The sequence below is a fragment of the Rhinolophus ferrumequinum genome, chromosome 12 (genome assembly GCF_004115265.2).
Source record: "Rhinolophus ferrumequinum isolate MPI-CBG mRhiFer1 chromosome 12, mRhiFer1_v1.p, whole genome shotgun sequence".
In the NCBI taxonomy this organism is placed as follows: Eukaryota; Metazoa; Chordata; class Mammalia; order Chiroptera; family Rhinolophidae; genus Rhinolophus; species Rhinolophus ferrumequinum.
This window is the reverse complement of record NC_046295.1, coordinates 65,158,189-65,174,811: the sequence shown is the minus strand read 5'-3', so window position 1 is coordinate 65,174,811 and position 16,623 is coordinate 65,158,189. Positions and strand designations below refer to the sequence as shown.

The 16,623-nt window shown below is 41.2% G+C and overlaps 2 protein-coding genes across 9 annotated transcripts in view; one reads left to right on the top strand and one right to left on the bottom strand.

Moving 5' to 3' along the window:
- Positions 1-21: 21 nt before the first annotated feature.
- On the top strand, positions 22-6,648 carry CDC26 (cell division cycle 26). Of its 8 annotated transcripts, none has more exons than XM_033122270.1 (4): positions 23-203; positions 1,882-1,963; positions 2,475-2,568; positions 6,218-6,648. In XM_033122270.1, the coding sequence occupies exons 2-4, from the start codon at positions 1,911-1,913 to the stop codon at positions 6,392-6,394; spliced, it is 324 nt and encodes a 107-aa protein (XP_032978161.1). In that variant the 5' UTR covers positions 23-203; positions 1,882-1,910; the 3' UTR covers positions 6,395-6,648. The 8 variants fall into 8 exon arrangements, with proteins under 8 accessions (XP_032978165.1, XP_032978161.1, XP_032978159.1 ...); XM_033122268.1 differs by having other exon boundaries at positions 2,418-2,568; XM_033122267.1 differs by having other exon boundaries at positions 1,854-1,963; positions 2,418-2,568.
- Positions 6,649-7,769: 1,121 nt separating this feature from the next.
- Positions 7,770-16,623, bottom strand: part of SLC31A1 (solute carrier family 31 member 1) — a 31,270-nt gene continuing 22,416 nt past the window's right edge. The window contains exons 2-5 of the mRNA XM_033122266.1: positions 14,170-14,332; positions 13,600-13,672; positions 12,454-12,622; positions 7,770-11,175 (exon numbers count right to left, since the gene is read on the bottom strand). Coding sequence (XP_032978157.1) covers positions 10,974-11,175; positions 12,454-12,622; positions 13,600-13,672; positions 14,170-14,298 — 573 coding nt within the window. The 5' untranslated portion in view covers positions 14,299-14,332 and the 3' untranslated portion in view covers positions 7,770-10,973. The remainder of the gene's footprint in view (positions 11,176-12,453; positions 12,623-13,599; positions 13,673-14,169; positions 14,333-16,623) is intronic.

Below are 16,623 nucleotides of genomic sequence, written 5' to 3'. Positions count from 1 at the left end.
CGTGGAGCATGTTGGGAATCGTAGTAGGAAAGACTGTGGCCGTGTCGAGAGGTGTGACTCGTATAGCCTCCGAGAAACGCACGCGAAGGTCGAGGTCTTGCGGGGAGAGAGGCTCAGAGCAGTCTGGGAAGTGTAGTCCAGTTGGCATAGATTCGTGGTGGGCACTGAGGTTCCGCGAAGGGGCTGAACAGGCTTGTAAAGAGGTAGGTGCATCGAGTCGCGCGGCTCCGGGCTGAACTCGGGAGCGAATGGAGGGCTTCCGGGGCCTGCTGTCCCTCCCTCCCGGCCCTACGAGAGGCTTTACGTCGTCCTGGAGCTGGGACTATGTTGCTATGGAAACCTTTGCGGTAGACCTGTGAGCGCTACCTTGGAGCTGCGGCGGGAGAGCTGTTTTCCTTCTCCGCTGTAGGGAGGTTCTCTCCCGGGGGCCCCCTCTGAGCTGGGTGAATTTGGGCAGCAGCTAGAGATTAAGCTCGAAGAGCCCTCTAGCGCCAAAGTTAAATAAGGACCGGGCGGAGGAGCCACGGCCTGATTTTGTTGTCTTCAGCCTGGTCTTCGTATCAGATTTAGAGTAAGATGATGGATGTGAGCCGTTATGCACGCAAACAACTTTGCCACGGCCCTGTGGTCCGCTGGGTGCTGGAGCATCAGAAACGAACGAGACGAGGTTTTTGCCCTCATGTCGGGGGGTGGAGATGCTCAAAATACTGGTGATTCCCAGAGCTGGACAGAGGTGTTTCCTGCCTCTCCACAAGAACAGTTAAAATAATAATAATGGCTGTTATTTATTGAGCATTTACTGAATGCCAAATTACATTCCAGGAACTTACTTCAATAACAGATACGGAAACTAAGATCTTGTGAAAGATGAAGCTAATTGTTTAAAATAAACAGATTATTATTAGAACCTCTGCCCTTTGCCTCCAGAGCAAGTACCTTTACCCTATATCGCTACCTTGTGACAAGCTTTTCAGTTTGCTGAAAAGATAAGACAGTGCAAAGTAGTGTTTTTCTTTTAAACATCTCCGCCTCCCCTGAACTTTGGCTTCCAGTATCATTTATCTACATTGGAATCAAAATAGTATCTGATTTAGTATAAAGCGATTTGAAATGTAATGTGCTAGTGTTTTGGGTTGATAATACCACCTGTAGGTATCCCAAGCTTCATGGGAGGGAGAGGGAAACATTTTCTTTTTATATTTCAGCCCCTAGCTACATCCTAGATACATGTAATAATAATTGATATCTATAAATAAAGGAGCTTTCACTTACATCATTTTCATTTATTAACCAAACCGAGCAGCTTTGGCTTCACCTGTAAAACGGGTAATTTTGCCAGCCTCACAGGGTTTCTGTGTTAAAATAAAAGTGTAAAGAATGGGAATGGAAAAGCATACCACAGTGCTCAAGGAAAGTTCACTTCACTTTATTTGGATCTCTGGTTTATTCAACAAAACGTTTACTGCCTAGTTATTATAGATACACTCTACTGGATTTGGTGGAGAATATAAAGATGTCATCAACAGATTTTAAACTCAGTGCGGGAGTTATATTTTTTTCCTCCAAAAAACGTTTTTTGTTAGCGTAAGCATGACCTTGCGTTTTCAGACTGGTGTGGACTCTTGAGCCCCTTTTTATCTTTGTTCTCTCTGCCTGGTATGCCCTTAATCCCCTTTCCCTACCTGCCCTTCCCAAGCCGACCAAGACATCATCTCCTCCAGGAAATCCTCCATGTCTGCCCCCACACTCAGCCCAGAATGAATTGGGCCTGTGTGATGCCATTGCATTTCCTGCACCAGAGTTCTTAGTACACTGTATGCAGGTTTCTGTTTACGTGTTTGTTTTCCCCACAGACTGTGACTGTGCGTTTTAACTCTGCAGCTGGAGCACAAGAAGTGTTTGTTTAATGAATGCCCCATACATGTAGGACCTATTTTGACCCTGAAGATAACCCTGTGAATTGGTGAGTTAGAGGGAGTTTTCCCTAGATTTAGTAAACTGATTTTAGCATTCAGGAGTGATCACAAATCTCTTACAATTCTCGTGTAGAGTTGATCAAATTTAATGGTTTGTATGCTCTCCCACTAATAGTACTACATTAAGATGTGATATTTTAGTGTTATTCTCTTAGCTAGAATATGTCTTTGAATGTGACTGGAGCATGAGATTAAAGTGATTGTTGCCTAGAATTCTTTTATAGGCAGCTTGCTATTTAAATACTTAAAATTCTTGAAGAAACAGTTTTTTGGAATTACAGAGTTTTGGATCTCCATCATGTAATAAAAATATAATATTCAGACACGTAAAGACTTAGAAGTCTATGTGTGAATCTAAATGAGTCTTTTATTTGCCATTCATTTTAGCATGCGTGCTTACAAATTGATCTGATATTTGTAGCTGAGATTTATCCCCTTCAGGTTTTCCTCCTCTCTGCCATTTTTAACAGCTAATAGTTCACTGGGTCTGGCTCTTAGTGTTGATTTCAGCATGCTGCGACGAAAACCAACCCGCCTGGAGCTGAAGCTTGATGATATTGAGGAGTTTGAAAACATTCGAAAGGACCTAGAGGTAGGAGTACAACTTTCAAATACTTAGGAATATTTAAAACAATAACTCTTTTGAACTCCAGATTCTTATACCAACAGATTACTTGAAATCTCTATTTAGATTCTTTACAGGCATTTCCAATTTAATGTATTAGTTTCCTGTGGCTGCTGTAACAAATTACCACAAACTTGGTGGTTTAAGACAACAGAAACTTATTCTTTCAGTTCTGTAGGCCAGAAATCTGAAATCAGTATCACTGGACCAAAATCAAGGTGTCAGCAGGACCACGCCCCCTCCAGAGGCTCTAGAGGAGAATCTGTTCCTTGACTCTTCCAGCTTCTGTTGGCCCCCGGATCTCAAACCTCTGCCTCCATGATCACACTGCCTTCTTCTCTTGTGTCTGTGAAATCTCTCTCTGCCCTCTTATCAGGACACATCTGAGGGCATTTAGGGTCCACTCAGATAATTCAGGATCTCAAGATCCTTAATCACATCTGCAAAGACCCTTTTCCCATATTAGACAACATTTACAGATTTCTAGGATTAGGATCTGATAGCTTCGGGGGTCATCATTCAGCCTCCGACATTTAACATGTTAAAACAAAATCTCTTGATTTCTTCCTCAAGCCAATTTCACCTGAGTGTTCCCCATTTCAGTATCTATTCAGTCACTCAAGCCAGAAACACCTAGGAATCATTCTTGAGTTCTCCCTTTCTCTCAACTTTTATATACAAAATGTCTGTAAACCTTTTGATTCTACCTTTTTTCAAAAAAAATTTTTTTTATTGGGGAACAGTGTGTACTTCCAGGACTTTTTCCCAGTGTTGTTGTCCTTTCAATCTTAGTTGCAGGGGTCGGCAGCCCACCATCCCTTGCGGGAGTCGAACCTGCAACCTTGTAGTTGAGAGGCTCCAACCGACTGAGCTGTCCCAGAGCTCAGTAGCATCTCAGCTCAAGGTGCTGTGTTCAATTTTAGTTGCAGGGGGCGGAGCCCACCATCCCTTGTGGGACTCAAGGAATTGAACTGGCAACCTTGTGGTTGAGAGCCCACTGGCCCATGTGGGAATCGAACCGGCAGCCTTCGGAGTTAGGAGCACGGAGCTCTAATCGCCTGAGCCACTAACTCAGCTCCTTTTAGAAGTCTTCCTTGACTACCTGCCCCCAGCTGGTTAGGTTCAACCTCTTCCGCCTGTGCTGACCTCTCTCCTAGTACCATCTGTTGTCATTTTCTGTTTTTCTGCCTCCCCCCCACATGCTCCTTGAAGTCAGGAATTAGTACATTCTTTTTGCCTCCATATCCTGCAATACCAGGCCCAATGGAGGTGCTCAGTACAAGCCTATTTTCATTTGCTGTCCTACGGTGGTGGGTATTCTTTACTGTGTGGCAGAGGACAGGACATCTTGTACACATCCATGAACAGGATGGCTCTACCGTATATTGTATGTGCTTCTTATTAAGACAGGTAACTTGTAATTCTTTTCCCTCCTCCTCACCCCAGGAGACTAGTGTTCTCTAAGCATCGTAATTTTTTGCTTTTTACACGCTCACATTGATAGTGTCTTATTAAGGATAAACTTTAAGTATGGTTTAAACTTCGGCTGTAATGAGTCTCATAAAGTGCTCGCATACTGAACTTTGACTCTGCAGAGTCAGCTCACTTTTGAGTTAGTCTTTCTCCTAAAGGCAGTTGCCCAGTGGGTTTGCTGTTTTAGAGCTACTGAGGAGGGAAGGATAACATTGCCCTGAACTAAAATGAAACCAGTTGAAAACTGGCATTTCATTTGTTATTCAAATTAGTTTGATTGCATCTTGATGGCTGGATTCTGAAACAGCAGTTGTTCATGATGGGAAGCCTTTTAAATGATTTCATTCCATTTGGATATTCTCAAGAGTTTCTCATGGCTTTTAAAGGGATAGCATCCTTTGTCTTTTAGAACTTGTGATCACCAAGTTATTTGGGGAGAACCTTCTAATGTTACTTATTGGTAATGTAGATTAACTAGAGAGGAAAGTCATTACACACACACACACACACACACGCACGAAAGTTGGACAATTACGTTGATGAACTTTCCACCGTGTGTGTGTGTTGTGTGTGTGTGTGTGTGTGTGTATTTGATTCACTATACCGTGTTTCCCCGAAAATAAGACCTAACTGGAAAATAAGACCTAGCATGATTTTTCCGGATGACATCCCCTGAACATAAGCCCTAATGCGTCTTTTGGAGCAAAAATATAAGACCTGGTCTTATTTTGGGGCAAATATGGTAGTACTTTGACATTGGCATTTAAATGCTCACAGTTCAGTAAGTGGCAGCAATTCCCGTGATGAGTAGTGAGCCATTCTTCTAGTACGGAGCTCTCGATGAAGCATGTTTATGCTGTCCTAGAAAGTTATCATCATCTGGTATCTTTACGGTTAGGTAGTGGTAGTTATGGGACCGCTTTTTGAAAATGATCAAACTGAGACTTAGATTTTGTGAATTCTGTCGTCACCTGTGATTTAAGAGCCAAACCTTCTGAAAATGAAATGAAATCCCAGTCCTTTTAATAAGACAGCACAAAACCTTCTATTCCTATGTTACATTTAATCTCATGGTGTCAGTCAAGCTGTTAATTTTTGGTGGTTATTGTTTTACCAGTCACTTTATTTTTCCGTATGTTCTCTTGAATAATACCCTTCTCTCCCTTTTCTGCCAACTCTTATTTATCTTTCTAATTGCAGCTTCCTGTTCTGAACCTTCACTCCTCCCCCAACTCTTCACCTCTTCTTTGTGTCTCTTTGGCAGTGTGTGCTTTCCTTTGTCATAGCTCTGACCACCCTGTGTTGTAATTGTCTATTTACCTGTTTCCCTGGTAGGCTGTGACATCCTGAAGGGTAGGGGTTATACCTTTTATCATTATACAGTAGTCCCCCCTTATCTGAGTGGGATATGTTCCAAGACCCCTACTGGATGCCTGAAAGCACGGATAGTGGTGAACCTATATATAGGATGTTTTTCCCTATACATATATACCTATGATAGTTTAATTTACAAATTAAGCACAGTAGGAGATTTATAACAATAGAGCAGTTATATCAATATGGTCTCTTTCTTAAAATAATCTTATTGTACTGTACTCACCCTTCTAGTGATGACGTGAGATGATACAATGCCTACATGAGGTGAAGGGAGGTGAGTGACACGGGCATTGTGACATAGCATTACGCTATTATAAGGGTGACTTGAACACATGTACCGCAGCAGTCATTCTGATAACTGAGACGGCTACTCAGTGGCCGGGAGTGTCTACAGCGTCGAGCCGCTGGACAGAGATGAGTCATGTTCCAGGTGGGATGGAACCAGATTTCATCACACTACTCAGAATGGCATGCAATTTAAAACTTGTAAATTATTTATTCCTAGAATTTTCCATTTACTATTTTTAGACCTCAGTTGACCACGGGTAACTGAAACCTCAGAAAGCCAAACTGCGGATAAGTGGGGGACTACTGTCAATCCCCCTTGTATTCCTAACCATTGAAACCTAGGATTTCAGTTTATTGTTTTATAGAGCTTAACCCTTGAGCCTAATCCTTTACACTTTGCTAAGTACATGGTAATGCCAAATAATTATTTGCTAATGCAAAGAATGTTGCCTTAATCCCAAAATGTTTGTACTTTCAGACCCGTAAGAAGCAAAAGGAAGATGTGGATGTCGTAGGAGGCAGTGATGGAGAAGGTGCCCTTGCGCTCAGCAGTGACCCCAAGAGCCGCGAACAGATGATTAACGAGCGAATTGGTTATAAACCCCAAGCCAAGCCCAATAATCGTTCTTCTCAATTTGGCAGTTTTGAATTTTAGAGGTGGATTCTCTTTCGTGCCAGAGCCCTGGAATGGAATAAAATGATGGCAGAAGTACAAACAAGATTTAGGGAATTGAGTGCGGTAGTCAAGCAGAGTGTTTTACCACCTAGAGAGAGAAACACTTCTGCATGAGATTACTGATGCTAGCTTTCACTCTAAACTGAAATGCAAATTCTGGTTTGTCTCTGGAAAATGTGACTCTAAAATGTGTCTGATTTGTTTTTAAAAATAAATATATTTTTGGAAAAGTGTGAGATATCCTTAATGAAGTATCATAGTACTGTTAACCACCAGACTTCAAAGGTAGTTGCTATAAGAGGTGACATTTTTCCTATTTATTAAAAGACCCTGAACACAGAACGCTTCCAGTTGATCCTTGTCACTGCCTTTCATTTGACTCATTTATTCAGCAAGTATTTATTGAATGCCTGTGTGTCAGGTACCATTGTAGGCACTTAGTAACATCAGTGAACAAACATCCCTGCCCTTGTGGAGATTAGGTTCGAGTGACTTTCGTGTAAACTTGATCAAGCTGTGGGCCACCAGAATCTGTTTACAGAATGGCTTTGTGACTAGTTTGGGTATAATTTTGGGAGGACAGACAGTGGAGGGTAACATAGTAGGAATGCACCTAACAGTATTATTCCAACTTCCTTTCCTTTCCCAACTTGCCAAAGAATTTTTCCCACTAGGAGCCAATCTGAGAGGCAGCACAGAGGGTAGTTTAGAATCCTGTCCTGTTGTTTCCACGATTTAATTCAATTACAGGGAACCACCAATCGTAGAGCCTCAGAATCATCTTTTCTAAAGAGAACCCTCAGCAGGGATTTTACCCTGCCTTTCTAGGGCAGTTTAAGTCTGGGTAATAAGAATGTGGGAAAGACGGGTAGAAGAGGATATATAGTTTCTCTTCTTCCTTCAACCAGTCTTAAAAAACCTTTACTCCAGATTTACCTAGGACCCTCAATTCTGTTATCTTACAGTCTTAGAAACACTGCAAGAATCAGGCTCTGTGTTATCTTGAAGCCTGGAAAGGCCAATATGGAAGGGCAAAGAAAAAAAGGGAGAAACAAGACGGCCTCAACTTCTGTCACAAGCCTGGGTGATCTGCTGGTGAGGCGGAGGAGGGCAGGGAGAGTAACTAAAGCCGACCTCACGAAGGCTTTCCTAACCGCTCCTGAGTCTAGAGTTCTGCTCTTAAGGAGTAAATTTTCTACTCCACTTATTTGATCATGTAGCAACGGGTTAAGATCATGGACTCAGAACCAGGCTGGCTGTGGGTTTATTAGTTGAAGCTGAGTGGTAATGGCCAAATCTGTGGACAATGAAAAGACCGTTTATTCTGATATCACTCTGGGTAGAAAGACATGCATAGAATCACAAAATCAAAATATTTATTTTGTTCTTTTGTACATGATACTGTTAGAACATTCCTACTACAACAATACTGCTCTCTGGGAGCTTACAATCTAAAAGTCAACATTAATTGTAGACCCAGTGATTAAGGCATTATATCAAATGTAGACTTTGTATCTTTAGATGTATAGTATTTTTTGAAAGAAGCAGCTGGAGAGGGCAGGATCAAAATTAAATGACATGAAAGTGTACCCCCTGCCCCTTTCAGCTCCTCCTAGAACACGCTTTGTGGCTAGAACTCAAGACCAGTGCCTCACAGCCCGAAAAGGAACTCTAGACACCCCATTACAGAACTAGTGAGGAAACCTTCATCTCTAATTCCCTGGTGGATACAGGATTCCATTTGTGGGCAACAGGGGGCTCACTGTTCCTCCAGCAAACGTGGGGAGAGCACATAAGATTCGGTAACTGCAGATGGTACTTGGTAGCCCTCTACCCAGCCTTACCGAAGTTCCAGTGGGACAACTGCTCCTCGAAATGTGTGTAAGGTCTCTACCAAATATTACAACTCTAGTTGGTATCTATGTCCACTGCACAGTAATGTCCACTGCGTCAGGAGGGCTGGGGAGACTTAATAAACTAAACATACGGGATAAAAGACAGTATCTTTTAGATATACGGTAAAAGACAGAAAAAAGAGAAAATAACAGAGAAAGGGGCCAAAGAAATGGGGATACGGGCTTTTAAGAGATTTGAATAGGGAAGAAGGAAAAGAGAAATTTGGATCCAAAAGGAACAAAGCCAGGCAGTAAATTCCAAATGAACAGGGATGCAGAAATGAAAATCAATGGAATCATTATCACAATCCAACAGCTCAAGAAAGAAGGAATTTAAGCTTTTTTTTTTTTCTCCTTCACTAGATTCTTCCTTTGGCAACCTAGTCTAAGAATTGCTGGAATTCAGGTTTTTCAGGAGGCTCTATCTTGAATACCTGAAGACATATCCCAAACTGATGTTTCTGGGAGTTTCAAATTCATAGCACTTTTTTTAACTGGTCATGATTTTTCCTCATGATAAGATCCTGTTCTTGAAAGGGCTATTTTATAGCAGCTCATGCCAAGATTTCTAGACAGCACCAGGGTCACTACTAAACACTATTTTATTTGTCATGGTTTTATTATTCCTTGGCTTCTGAGACAGTAACAGGCTATTTTCACCTTAATGTTGACTCTGTCAGTACCTGTCATTTACTCTGCTCATGCTAAGTATTGGCACTACAAGGGGTTAAAATGAGAGCAAAGCACAAAACTAAATGTTGATTCTTAGATTTTAACCCAGTCCAGTAGACTCATAACCCTCTCTTGGTTCAAAGCCATGGAAGTACACATTCCTCACTCTCCAATATTTAACTGTACCCACAGAGAAAAGTACAAACTTCAAAACCACAACAGAGGCCAACTGGATAGCTGTGTTATATCTCTTCTGCCCTGAGGCACAGTGGAGTCTAGCACCAAGGAGGGCAGGATTTAACAGGCCAGCAGAGAAGAGCCACTTTACAGAGGTAGTTTGGACTGGGAACAAAATTGCAGTGTAGACTAACAACTGAACAGATAAAAATTCAATGTGATTCTTCATTGACAAAGGTTTGGGCCACTTGTGATCTAATTAAGCCACCAAGAGTACCAAAGATGGTCAAGCAGAGGAGGAGAATCTGCCTAGCAAGGGCATGGATGTTGGGGGCTGAGGAAAATCTGGGCAGCAGCAGACGATACCCTAAGCTTCTCTCCAATGACAGGGCTAGACTTTTGCCATTCTGGCCTCTGACTGGTTGATTTACATTGTAGATCAAAGGTCTTTCTCAACCTTTAAGTTTCTGCCAAGAAACTATAGCTCTTTAAAAATGACTGGTGATTTCACAGATGCTGATAAAAGTTACTTTGGCTATAGCCCTTCGTGTGTGTATGCGGGTGGGGGCACACACACAGCTGGGGCTGAATAAATGTTTGTGGAATGATTAAGTGTTGACCAGCAGCATATGGTACACGAGTGAAGCCCAGACATACCTGCTACCAATGAGCAATTCGAATTCCCATGTTCACCCCACCAGGTGATACATCCTTAGTTTAAAGCAGAGATTCTCAAAGTGTGGTAGTGTGACCATCAGCAGGAGTTTCACCTGGGAACTTGTTAGAAATGCCAATTTTTGGCTCTGGTTCGAGGCCCAGCAACTAGTGTTTTTAATAAGCCCTCGAGGTAATTTTTCTGCAGCTAAAGTTTGAAAATCATGAGTTCAGAGGCAGACACATGGGAAGAATAATGGGAGATAATGATTCAAACTCTTCTGCTTCATTCAGCTGTGACAAACCAAGGTATCAAGTCAAAGTAAAATGTCAATGACTTTATTTTAAAATACCTATTTCTATTTTCTCAAACTGATTGTCATTTTTTTTTTTTTTTGCTTAACAAGTTCATTCTAATCAAAATGTTAAGTGGGAACTCAGTTGATGAGTCAGCCACCCAAGAATGCATACTTCTGCAAGCTCCAGGCCTGGATTTAATCTCAAACTAGCCCCTCTGCCCAGTACAAAGATTTCGATGCAAGACATCATACCTAGGGAAAGGCACAATGTATTTCCCACTCACTGAGTCCAAAGACTGGAACTTATTTTTTAATGTTAAGTTTGGGCTCTGGGTTTAGTTGGGCAAGAATTTCCCTCAGCTGCCATATACCTTGGCTGAAGTTAATCCCTTTCCATCCTTGACCCAGGAAAAACCCACCAAATTCACAGATTGTCTGTTAAAAAAATAAAAACAGAAGATTAAGAAAGGAAGCAGGTGATCATCATTGAATAGAAAGCTACCTGGATTAGACCAGAACATACAACTTGGATCTAAGATGATGGTGGAGGAGGGGACATCTCATGGGTGGCTTCGCTTCAAGAGAAATGGGAAGCTCAGCTCAGGTAAAAAGAGGGAGGTTACCACTTTAGCTCAGAGACTAAGCTAAACCTCTAGTGAGCAGGGGTGGGGTGGGGTGGTATATTGTGTGTTTGTGTGTGTGTGTGTAAGGAGATAAGGAGCAAGGGAAGATATGAGCAGGTGTGTGTGTGTGTGTGCGCGCGCGTGCGCATGTTTAAGGAGATAAAGAGCCAGAATCATGTCTTCCAGTCTTGACCTGCTTCCCACTGCACTCGATAAGGCCACACCATGGAGCCTGACGTTAATGGCAATGCTCTGTGATGTCCACAACCACTGCCTTTTTCCAGCTGAAGAGAAAGTACCCCGTGCCGGCGCCTGCTGCGACCGCAATGCAGAGGTACCCATTGTAGGTCATGAAGATGAGCATGAGGAAGTAGCTGATGACCACCTGGATGATATGCAGCACTGTTTGCAGGAGGTGAGGAAAGCTCAGCATCTGTTGCCTGGAGAGTAAATAGGGAAACAGTCAGAGACCCCTAGGAATGCTCAGGCTCCTTTGCAGATCAGGAGAAAGGGGGAACAGTTGTCCTGAGCCCAGCCTGAACCTCATAGCCACCCTGGCAACTCACAGGTACTTGTGTATACGTGTATTGTTTCTTGGTCCCTGGAAATGAAACATGATAGGGCTGCCAGGTTTATAAGCAACGGCTAGTTAATGGTTATGTCAGCAGGCGGAACCCTCTTCGGGAGCTGGGGAGAGAAAGGAGGACTACTAATACCCTGACTCACCTCCATCTTGAATCCTGAAAGGATTTTCAGGTTTCCCTTTCAGGGAATAAGTAAACCCTCCCATACTTATTTGCCTGAACATTTTCAGGCCTTCTACCTTTGCAAAATTCACATTCTAAAAAAAATGGAAATAGAATTGAGGGTTGGGTGATAAAGCAGAAAGTACTTAGTTGGGATCAGGAGACCTGGTATTTGTCCCCTCAGTCACTTACTAGTTCTGTCACCTTAGATAAGTCACAATCTGTTTGGGCCTCAATAAGCTCATCAGTACAATGGGAACAAATAATACTGTGTGTACTTGAGAGCAGGGTATTGGTCTATAGGATTGCTAGAACTCCAATTTAGTTTTAAGACCTATATTTCTATTAAAACCGAATCTCAAAAAGCATTTGTCAAGCTGTGGGAAAAACCAGTTGTTATCCAAACTCTTTCTTAGATGGAATATAGACATTTGTACAATCTTATATTGTAAACAAACTGAGACTAGAGCTGGGTAGGTACTACTTTCTATAAAATTGGATTCTGCCATGCTTCTATTACCTTACCTGAATTTCTTTGCTTAACTTATTATTATGTTGGCTAATATTTTACAATGTAGATTCCTTATCTTCTTCCAAAGTGACAAATACTTACAATTAAGAACATTCATGTTTGCAAAAGGGTTCCTAGCATTCCTCCCTTGGTCAGCTCATGACCCACAACCCCAAGCCTCCAAAGACAGTTTTGATCAAGGTCACAAAGAATCACTAACTCAAGAAGGGGGCTGTTGCAAATAAAATAATTGCTTTCCTGCTTACTATGTGTCCCCGAAAATAAGACCTCACCGGAAAATAAGTCCTAGCATGATTTTTCAGGATGACATCCCCTGAACATAAGCCCTAATGCGTCTTCTGGAGCAAAAATTAATATAAGACCTGGTCTTATTTTCGGGGAAACAGGGTAGCTAACCCAGGTCTTCAGAACTTCCATCTGGATCAGTTCAATCTTCTTACCCAACAGTTTTGTGTGTCTCCATAAGAATGGTTCCATTTGGCCCTGGGACAGGCATAGAATTGTAGCGAATGCTGACTTGTGACTTGCGCAGCAGGCTCTCTCGGGCTATCTTGAGTCCTTCATAGAACATTGCTAGTAAAAACACGCCCACAAAAGCTCCAGCCATTTCTAAGTAGGGAAGGAAAAGATGGTGGTATGGTTAAACATGTGCAAAAATATTAGCTGGTGTGCTGTCCAAGCTAGAAAGACAACATAGAAAAGGTGCTACTCTCAATTTCTGAGTCTATTATGCAAAAGGGGAATAAAACACTTTACTTTTAAGTACTGACTATTTCTTGAACAGGCACTTCAATTCTAAGCCTTTCACACTGGGAAGCATTGGTAATGCTATGAATGTATTCAAACGTCTAATTTAATACACTACCTGAAATAAATGCTCCCTTTCTTCCCAGAACAAATTGATTTTGTGGATCCAAAGATATAACAGCACCCAAAGCAGTTCCAACTGATTATTGAGCTTCTGCAATCTGAACTTAAGGCACAGCAACAAAGAAATGGTTGATTGGTTACCCAAAATCTAGGGCTGACACTAAGACGGGCCAAGCCAAGAATCAGGAGCGATGTAGAACACAGTCGTACACCAAAACCAGCACTGGACTAGGCAGGTCGAGAAGGTCTGGGTCACTGTCCTAGCTCTGACATAGTCATTCTGTGTAATTTAGGGCTAATCGTTTTACTATTTGAAGCTTCATTTATCTGTAAAATGGCAGCACTGTACTAGATAAATAGCTTTTAATCTAGGGCTTTTTGTGGTATGTATATATAAAATGCTTCTTCTGTTATTTTAACTTGACTATAGTCTTGTATCCTGACCAATAACTTATCAAAGAGGGAAACACTCTGGAAAAGGATGAAAGGAAATGGATTACAAAAGACTCCTATCTGTTATCCAAATTATTTTTCAGAAACTCAAAATTAAGCATCGTGTATCCTTACCTCCTATGTAGGGAATAGGAAGCAGATGGTTATGTATCATAACCAGAATGATTCTGTAATTACGACAAAAGCGGGTGCTGGGTCTCCAGATTCTTGTCACTGTCTCTCATGTGACTGTCACCTTCAGACACTACCTGATGCTAACTCACCTCCAGCTGTATTGATCACCAGGCCAGAAAACAATAGTTCCACATTCTTAAAACCGAAGTAGAAGGTCATGGGCTGTCAGAAAACCAAAACAAGTCAGTTAGAGATGACTGAAGAGTCTAAATGAGAATTTCAGGTACAGAAGCTTAGAACACTTGAAAGCAGATCTGGATAACATCACACATTCACTGCAGCAGGAAGCTGTCTCTCTCATTTTAGCATTATCACCCCAGGCACTCTCCACAAGTACTCTCCTTTGTCCCCACCATCAACCTTTGTCTTTTTCTCTTTTCTACACAAAGCACCAAGACCAGAACTTAACTCAGAAAAGGGTCAATTTTGAAAGTAAGGAATACAGAAGTATGGACCCTGGAAATCTTGGTTCTGGTGTGGCTTTGTAATTAACCTGCCACGTGATCTTGGGCAAATCACTTGCCTTGTCTAACTCAGTCTTAGTTTTCCTCATCGCTAAACTGACCTTTAAATAACAACCTTCTGGTTCTAAAATGCAATGATTTCTACTACCCAAGTGGGTGGGAAAGGGCCTGGGCTGCCTCTCCCATGGCACTCACCATCATCATCATGTCGCCAGCTCCCCCGCCATGGGAGTGAGGGGCTGAGGTCATCGGGTGGTGCTGAGAAGGTGGCATGGTATTGTTGTGGTCCACATAGCTCATCCCCACATGGTGGGAATGGCTCATTTTTCCAAGAAAGGTGGAGAGTCAGCAGACGATTCTAGGAAAAAGGAGTATATATAAGAAGGGTGTAACATCTTGACTCTTGATAAATATTTCATCTTTGTGGGACTTCATCCTAGCAGCTTTACTTAGAATTATTTTTCATAACCTACAGATAAAAGAGAAGTAACTGTGTTCATAGGGATCAGCTTTGGAGATTGTGGCGGAAGGGATGTACACCTGAAGTTTCAGAAATCTAACACTTACTTTGCAGAATTGTTCCTTGAATAGTTATGTTCAATATATGTTCAAATTTAAATATGAGGTAAGGAGAAGAACAGTAACTTCTTTGGATTGCGTAGGAAACAGACAAGTTTTGTAATGATGGACAAATTGATGCCATTAATGAAATTGAACTGCTCTTGGGCTTTCTAATCATAAATGTCATAATATAAAAAGCAACCACTTCAGATAATTTACCTAATTTGGTGACCTGTGTTCCATCAGGATATTAAGAATACATTTTCAGATATAGGACAACCAGCCTTCAGCTAATTTGAATTTGAAGGAAAGGTCTGCTACTGCCCTAGGCAAGTAGTGTACTCAGAATTTAGACACAATTTCAATCCTAGCAGGGCAGTAGAGCTCAGAAAACTGAAAACAAGGTATAAATTGATTATTCTATATTAAATTAAGTCTAGACAAGGCATTTCAACCTTGTATCTTTACTATCACATCACTGCTTTACTCCAAAAGTCCATCTGGTACATAAACGAAGGAGCAAAAACTCCTGTAGCTGGGGTGTGGGTGTGGGTGGGGGTAGGGAGTGCGAAGTTGAAGAGGGTGCTGAGGGTGGGCGTTGATGGATTCTCTTTCTGTGTCCCTCAACTCCAGTTTGTGGAAGAAAGAATGCATTAGAAATTCCAAGTAGGTATTCATGACCCTGAGTGTGCCTCTCATTCATTCAATCAATAAACATTTATAAAGCTCCTACTATGTGCTGGTAATTTAACAGTGAATAAGGCACACAAGGTATCTGATATAGAGACAAATAAGTAAAAGGAATCAATTTCATGGTGTGATTTGTGCTGTAAAAGAAATAAACAGGGTAACATGACAGCATTACTTAGAGGTAGAGAAAAGGCATGCTTCAGATAGGAAATTTATATAGATTCAGGGAGTCATGTATATCTAACTTAAAAGCACAAATATTCAACTTTGATCTTAAATAACTTTCATGTGATACACTATATTTAGTTATATTATAGAGTTTGGCAATCTGGTATTAGTAATGCCATTGCCATAAAGGGATTAGATTTGAGGTACAACTCGATATATAACAAAATCTTTGTCCGCAGAGTTTTTATATTAGAAGGTAAAGAACAACATACACAAAATTAATCAACAAAGCACACACAAAGTTTCAATGAAGGGACAAATGGTACGGGGGTAGCCGTTTTCAGATAGAGTCATGGTAGGATGGAGAGATCACTGCTATCTGAGTGATCATAAATTATGATTCTGAACCAAGCAAATGAAGTGAAATAAGAATGAAATGACTACTGCCATCCAGGAAGACTAATAACATATCCTCATACAAGACTGAGGAAGAAGTCACAAATTTTGTTCCCTTCTAGTAAGAGTCTGGAAAATGTTTAGAGCATAAGAAAACCATGAAGGATAATTCCATTCCATATTATCAACATGAATCCTAGCCATTGATTTGGTATATATTTGCGGAGTGCCTTCTGGGGTAAGAAACTGAGGGAGACACAGAGATGAACCATTCAGAGAGTCTTTCCTGAAGGAGCTTTAAGGCTGAAAAGCTAGAAGGGAAAACTGAACAGTCATAATTTTCATTTTGGGGAATAAGAGGACAAGTAAATGAGAGTTCACAAAGCAAGAACATAACATTACAAACTACTTAAGATCAGTACCCTTGATTTCCTTGACCTTTTACATATTCTTCTCATCAATATTTATTGAAGATCCATAAGTTCCTAATTGTTCATGTACCTCATTACTAATTAAGAGTAAAACCTGTACCATGAAGATATGTAATCAAATCTCTTCAGACATATCAGTGACCCAGTAATCCATGTCCAAACCTCAAGAACTACTTTCAAAATATGCACCTGTTTTGAAGTGTCATCACTGCAGGATACATTTCACATACACTAGAAAGTAGAGCAAGAACAGAATCTGTTTCCTTTCATTATCAGTGGACAATGTATTTCTTGTAATGGAATACTAAGCAAGGCTTGCTCAATAGTATATGAATTGGAAGGTACAATTCTGGTGGAAATTAACCTACAAACATATATTGTAAGCACAAACTCAAGCCAATCC

What these genes read in the sequence shown, in the direction of transcription:
- CDC26 (XM_033122268.1), top strand. Translation starts at nt 1,911, where the DNA reads ATGCCCCATACATGTAGGACCTATTTTGACCCTGAAGATAACCCTGTG. An exon ending in GAAGATAACCCTGTGAATTG is followed by an intron (nt 1,964 to 2,417) that starts GTGAGTTAGAGG and finishes TATCCCCTTCAG; the next exon opens with GTTTTCCTCCTCTCTGCCAT. An exon ending in ACATTCGAAAGGACCTAGAG is followed by an intron (nt 2,569 to 6,217) that starts GTAGGAGTACAA and finishes TTGTACTTTCAG; the next exon opens with ACCCGTAAGAAGCAAAAGGA.